General features: G+C 39.6%; 2 protein-coding genes across 2 annotated transcripts; one reads left to right on the forward strand and one right to left on the reverse strand.

The window, feature by feature from the left end:
• The first annotated feature begins 376 nt into the window (after positions 1 to 376).
• On the forward strand, positions 377 to 2,434 carry LOC110727873 (phytochrome A-associated F-box protein-like). The gene has a single exon (XM_021907455.1). It carries the CDS (start codon positions 725 to 727, stop codon positions 1,787 to 1,789), a length of 1,065 nt encoding a protein of 354 aa, XP_021763147.1. The 5' UTR covers positions 377 to 724; the 3' UTR covers positions 1,790 to 2,434.
• A 3,142-nt stretch (positions 2,435 to 5,576) lies between these two features.
• LOC110728293 lies at positions 5,577 to 6,443 on the reverse strand. The gene is made up of 2 exons (XM_021907966.1): positions 6,127 to 6,443; positions 5,577 to 6,024 (listed from the first exon to the last, which is right to left on the reverse strand). Exons 1-2 carry the CDS (start codon positions 6,441 to 6,443, stop codon positions 5,577 to 5,579), a joined length of 765 nt encoding a protein of 254 aa, XP_021763658.1.
• Between the last annotated feature and the right edge of the window lie 298 nt (positions 6,444 to 6,741).

Consider the following 6,741-nt stretch of genomic DNA (forward strand, 5'->3'; position numbering starts at 1 on the left):
ATTTCTCATTAAAGTAACCTACATACGCGTCAATGTAACCTTATTTCCTCATCACCGTAACCCCCTATTACTTATTTAATTGTTTTGTATGCGATCATGTGAAGTAACCACAACATGTGACTAGCCACATATAAGACTTTATGCAAAATAAAAACTTTAGATGATAAAGTAAAATACTTCTCTCTGTAAATGTATGCCACCATATTGAATTTGCATGCAACATTACCTGATAATACCCCGTAATACACAACCTATTAGCCATTGGATCGTGTACTTTGTTATACCAAGCAATTCAACGGCTTCTCAGTCCAACCAGATGTACTCATTCTCATTCTTCATACTGACAACTTGTTAAATTATTAATATTCTTTTTTTTTACAACATTATTATATTCTTTTAATACCACATGCTTTAATACTGACCAGAAAAAAACCATCAGAACACCAAACTTTCACACTCACATACACCCAACAAAGATAAATTAAAGTACCCCACCTTAACTTTGCTTATTTGGACCAGATATTGACACGATACCAACATTTTTCTTCATGCATTTCCCTCCACAAATTTCCCAACTTAACTAACACCAAACACCCTCTCCATTTTCTCCGCTTCATCATCATCATAATCTCTTTCTCTTTCTTTCCTCTTGTTTTCTCCTCCATCTAAATCCCCACCACACCACCACCGTCAGAGTCTAAAATCAACGATAACCGTCTCGTCAATGACAGACACCACCTTCTCAAAGCTATCCGACGACGTAACCCTTAAGATATTCTTCTTATTAGAAGATGATCCGCGTCACTGGGCGCGTTTGTCTTGCGTTTGTAAGAAGTTTAGCTCATTGATATCTACGGTATGTTGTAGATCAAAATGTCTAAGTTTTCTTCCTTCTGTTTCTTCCGATCTTCTTTCGGTATCGTCTTCGGACGGTTGGGATTCTTTGTTGAAGAGCGCTGTTTGCTGCCCTGGTCTCCTCCATGCCGGGGTTTTGCTCGATAACTCCGATTTCGGTCTCGGCCGCGAAATCGGAGCTACCGAGGAATATCTACAACTCGAAACCCTAATCCAAACCAAAACCGAAACCAATACGATATCTGATTCGTTGTTGTCGTCGTCAACATCAGAACTAGCAACCGTCAAGGATGACAATGGTATTGAAACACAAATTGTAACAGATATTAACTCAAATGAAATCGATAGTGGTAATAATGATAACCCCGAGTTTGGGGGTTGGTCATTATACGATGATTTGTACTTCGATACAATCTACGATAACTCCGAGTCCACCACCCCTATGGAGATAACCACAGGGCTGTCGAATCTGGACTCGGAGTTTATTGTTACAAACAATGAAAACAATGAGGCGGCCAAGAGACGTAAGGTCTCGAGGCCGCAACGGTCTCACCTGGCTTCAGGAGTGTGGAACCTGAGTAGGGAACAAGGAAGTAAGTTGTTAGCGAGTCGATTTCGAGACGATTGTTTGTACATAAGTGAATGGCCAGGGTGTGTTCATATTGAGGACAAGCGGAATTACATGTTGTTTAGAGGAGTTTTTAAGAACTTCAAGCGAACCCGAGTGTGGCGAACGATAAACGACGGGAATCGGAGTAGTATTGATCTAAACTGTGCGTTTTGTAGTTGTAAAGAGACGTGGGATTTGCACTCAGCGTTTTGTTTGAAGAGAGGGTTTGGGTTTCATGATGATGGAGAGCCTGTTGTTAGAGCTTATGTTTGTGAAAATGGTCATGTTTCTGGTGCTTGGACGGATTTGCCCTTGTACACTTGACTTGAGCGGCTTTCGTGGTGAGGGTAGTATGGGAATTTCATCTTTAATTGAAAGAGGGCTATTTTTTTAATTTTTTTTTCGAGGAAATAGAGGAAGGTAACTTGACAAATTTGATTGCAATATTTTTGCTTGTTATTTTATCATTAGTATTTTATGAATTAATAATCCTTTTTTTTTTAAACCTGTATTAATAATCCTTTAAATATATAAATATTTTTTGTTGTTGATTGAAGAAATTTAATATAATTGATTTATTCATTTTGATATTTGGTTGAGGTTACATGATGATACAGGTACAGAGTAGTCTAAAAAAACAAAATCCATCTTTTCTTAATTTTTTGCCCCATTACAAATAATGGGTTAAACATAAAAAAATTTGACAAATTCTCATTAATTGATAAGAGGTACTCCGTATTATAGTAATGTGAGCTTGTCTTGTTGGATTCGTTTCATTATACTCCCTCCGCATTTAGTTATTTGCAACAATTGTACTTTTTACGGACTGTTAGGCAAAACTTCTTAAGCATGACTACTGAAAATTAAAAGGAGAGGGAAGGGATAATTAATCCCACATCCACGCAACCCCCACCACTGACCTAGAACCACCACGAACTCAGACCACCGACACCCACCACGAACTCAGACCACCGACACCCACCACGAAACCCACGACCCCGGGTCTTGAATCGAAACCCACCACCAAGCCACGATCCCAGATCTTGAATCTAAACCACCACCCAACTCACGACCCCAGATCTTGAATCGAAACCCACCGCCCAACCCACGACCCCAGGTCTAACCACGAAACCCACCGCAAAACCCACGAATTCAGATTAATGGTTGTGGTGGAGTAGTGGGGTCTGGTTCTAGGGTGCGATGGGGTTGGTCGAAGAATGGGGTGACGAGCTAGGGTGTGGTCGGAGATTGGCGCGGCGATGGGGTGTAGTCGTGGTGGGGGTGGTGCTCTAGTTTCGTCTGGGCTGGGCTGGTGGTTGGGCTGGTGGTAGGTAGGGTTGAGCTAAGGTAAGGTGGTAATTAGTTGGTAAATAAGTGTAATTATAAGATATTAAACAAAGTTTAAAAAATAAAGTAAGGGTAAGGTGGTCATTTTATTATATAAAATTTACTAAAAAAGGAAAGAAAAAAATTTGTTGCAGATAATAGGTAGCATCCATTTATGGTAAATGTTGCAGATAATTAAATGCGGAGGGAGTATATTTTATTAATATCAAGTTTTTATAATTTTTATGTCTATAAAAATAAAGTTATTTATGTTACAAGACGAGTCTTGGAGACCGTGTAAAGACCAATGGGACAAACAAGTACTGACAAAAGGATTAATATAAGAGGACCATTCTTACGAAGGAAGCTCTTAATAATACGAAGTACAGAGTACTTAGTTACGAGGAACATATTTATTGGGTTAAGATTTCGTAATGTATATATTCAATGTACTTTGTTATATTAGGAATTTCCCTTCAGAGGCGGGCGTGGCGTATTATTTTTCTAACAATGTATGTTTGTATGCATCAAAAGCATGAATGTCTTTTTAACTACTCCCTCCGTTAACGGTTAGTTGCAACACTTACTAATAATAGGTGCTACCTATTAGTTGCAACACATCTTTTTTTTTTTCCTTTTTCAGTAACTTTTTTAATGATAAATTTACCATTCTACCCTTATTAAAATTAGATTATAAACTAATCCCTTTTGTTATTATAATCTAAAAACCCTATTATCTGAACATCTATCCTAATTATTCCCACCAAAACCCCCCTCATCTAGATTCTTCTTCCCACTCATCCATCACATCCTCTTTTCATCTTCCATTCATTGCTCACTGTGTTCGTCCTCTCACCTACCTCCATTAATGAGGCCCTTCAACCCCTACTAATTTCCTGATCTCTCTTCTCTCTCCTCTGTTCATTACATCTGGTTTACGAAACACCCCCCCTTTCCTCTGTCTTTCTGGTTCACCTCACTCTCTCTCATCGTGCAAACCCTATTCATCCAGATCTGGTTTTCCCAGTTTCTTTCCTGAAAACCCCATAACAATGAGTCCCCCAAAAGAGAAAATACCAGAGTACGAAGTTATTGCTACCTACAAATGTCAGCGCCGTACTGGGAAGATGCGGCTGTTTGGAACGTGTAGGGCTACCTACCTGGATATGCGTCGTATGTATGGTGTGGGTGCAAAGCTTGCCCCTTACCACTCTGATGAGGAAGGTGAGGAGTCTAAGGGTGCAGATCTCGGCAAAACCGGTGAGGGTTTGGAGACGGAGGGGCGTTCTGTTGATGTGGTGAACAGTGAGGCTGTTGAACCCCTTTCCGTAGCCCCTACGCCTGAAAAAAATGAAGATGGTGGTACATCTGGGCCTGCTGGAGTGGTTTGTGGCAAGAAACGGGGTAGATCTGGGTCCCCTGTTGACGAGGCTGCTAAGGGTCTTGTCAATGACAACCCTAGTACCTAATTACGCAGCGTAACTCTTTTCTTACCTTTAATTTTGTCGGATTTCCTTTTTTCAATGATGTTAACTCTTTGATTTGCATGTTGGTTATGAAAAATAGCCCCTTTTTGCTATTCTGTGTCCATTGGCCTAATTTCGTGCATGATTTTGGTAATTTCTCTGGGTTAATTTCATGATTTCTAAATCTGGGTTGTTGTTGATAATTGTGGGCGTTGATGTTGTTTAAAATGGGGTTTTTAGTCCTCTATTTTTATTTATGGAAGTGGATGGTAGTATTATGACTGTGTTGTTATGATAACAGTGGGTTTATTGTTTTACTGTTGGGGTGTTTTCTGAGTGTTGGGATTGTGGTGGCTGATTGTGATATTTTCTGTAAAAATTGTGGCTGTTGACTCCCTTCTGTTTGGTTGTGTTTTGGAGTTAGTCTGCTTTCTGAGCTTCTGTTGGGTATGCTTTGCCTTGTTATTGATCATGTCTGTGTTGTTATGATAACAGTTGGTTATTAAAGTTGCTGTTGGGGTGTTTTCTAAGTGTTGGGATTGTGGTGGCTGTTTGTGATATTTTCAGTAAAAATTGTGGCTGTTGAGTCCCTTCTGTTTGGTTGTGTTTGGGAGTTAGTCTGTTGTGTGAGCTTCTGTTGGGGTTGGTCATTTTGTTACAGTTAATTGGCAGTCATGGCTTTGGGGTTTGTGATTTGATGAATGATGATGAATATGTTGCCTACTTTGAATGGTTTGAAAGCTAAATCACAAAGCTTCTCTTCATGCATATAAGTCCCCTGCTGTTGAGTCCCTTCTGTTTAGCTAAATCACAAAACATTGTGGCCTAATTGTGTGGTCCCAACTTACCTAGGAGTCCCTTAACCGAGTGTTTTTGGCCTTTTTAAAATCCAAGTGATGAAGGGACTCATTTGAAAAAAAAATTGCATGACTGGGATTGCTCCAACAACTTTAACTAGAAGTTGTTGTTGAGGGAACCATCTATGCATTTTTTGTGAAAACAAAACACCCATCTGATGGATTTACTCTAATGTATCTGTCTTTGTTTCACAGTTTACTAATAACAATGTAATTGCTTCTTGTACATAAAAACTTCACCATTAATATGATATGGATTGTCAAAAGTTTACACATGCTGAACATAACCTAGTCAAGAATACCTTACCATATAGACCATGAATATAAACAAAATACACATAACCAATGCAACACAAAAAATTTTCCTAAATAAAACAATAAACACTACCTAGTTGCTTGCTTGATCTTCACTAGTTATGTGTGGCAGTCTCACTGTAGGCTTGAGGTGTTGTCTATGGTGTCTTAGTCTGCATCAACTTGCATCCCTTCATCATCTTCATTGCCTTCACCTATTTGTATGAACATGTTGTTGAGGTGTTCAACAGCCTGTTGAACAAGAGTCCTGTCCACATGTAGAACCTCTGGCAGCATGCCTATTCTTTCCAGCTTTTTCTTCCCTTTGTGTGGTGGGCTAAAATTATTCCCCCCCAGATGATTCAATATTTCTTCCATGCAACATTGTAAGGTTATCCAGCAATACTTGTTTAGAACTGGATTAAACAAGTCGTAAGCCTCTTTCACTTTTTGAATGAGTTCCATTAAGTTCGTAGGAAATGATTGGTACTGTATGGATTGAATCACATTGAATAACCCCAAATCTAGGACATTTAGGTCAGGGGACTGAGCTGGCTGGTAAATGAACTTGATATTGAAACCATCTGACTGACAGGCTGCATTAAATTCCTCATCTCTGGGAATTTAATGGGGTCTTGCATTATCCCACTGAATACAAATTTCCTTAGATAGGTGGGATGACCATTTAGCTTTGATGCTAGGTATCACATTTTCCAACAGCATGGCCCTGATTGCCTCTTTGTTCACATTTTGTATTGCTTTTGTTTCCACAGCACCAACATCCCTGTTTTTACTTTTTTTCTTGGCTATGCTTTCATAAACAAATGGAAACATCCCATATTTTCCATCATGTAATACTACTCCTTGGGGGCCAAAAATTGGCTTCCCAATGGCAGCCATGAACATGCCTTTAACCTTGAACCTTTTTGACTGTTGGCACATGTAAGGGTTAGGTTCATTGGGCAGGAGGTAGAACTTCCTGGTTTCTGGGTTCAAGTAGAACCATTTCTCATCAATATGCACTACTTGCTGCATATCCACAAACCGTGGGTCCCCATTGTCTTCAGCTGGTAGTAGATGACTTAACACCCATTTCAGTCTTGCAATCTTATGGTTGGCTGTCAGTGCAGGGTGATGTGTGCTTGTGTGTGTTCTGATTCTCCCTTTTTTTTTAACTTATGGATGGTGACATGTGATATTTTAAGGGCAGCTCCATAGCTTCTCTCTGTTATCCTCTTGTACAAAGGGGCTGATTGCAAAAACTCATCTGTGTATTCTGTTGGCTTTGATCCTGTTTTTCCCACCTTCTTGCTTCTAACATCAATCACATTCC

The sequence above is a fragment of the Chenopodium quinoa genome, unplaced genomic scaffold (genome assembly GCF_001683475.1).
Source record: "Chenopodium quinoa cultivar QQ74 unplaced genomic scaffold, ASM168347v1, whole genome shotgun sequence".
NCBI classification, from domain to species: Eukaryota; Viridiplantae; Streptophyta; class Magnoliopsida; order Caryophyllales; family Amaranthaceae; genus Chenopodium; species Chenopodium quinoa.

Bases quoted from the DNA above. Each gene is read 5' to 3' on its own strand.
- LOC110727873 (XM_021907455.1), top strand. From the start codon at position 725: ATGACAGACACCACCTTCTCAAAGCTATCCGACGACGTAACCCTTAAG.
- LOC110728293 (XM_021907966.1), bottom strand. From the start codon at position 6,443: ATGCAGCAAGTAGTGCATATTGATGAGAAATGGTTCTACTTGAACCCA. The intron at 6,025-6,126 runs GTTGGAAAATGT...TTAAATTCCCAG, and splicing joins GAGGCAATCAGGGCCATGCT to AGATGAGGAATTTAATGCAG.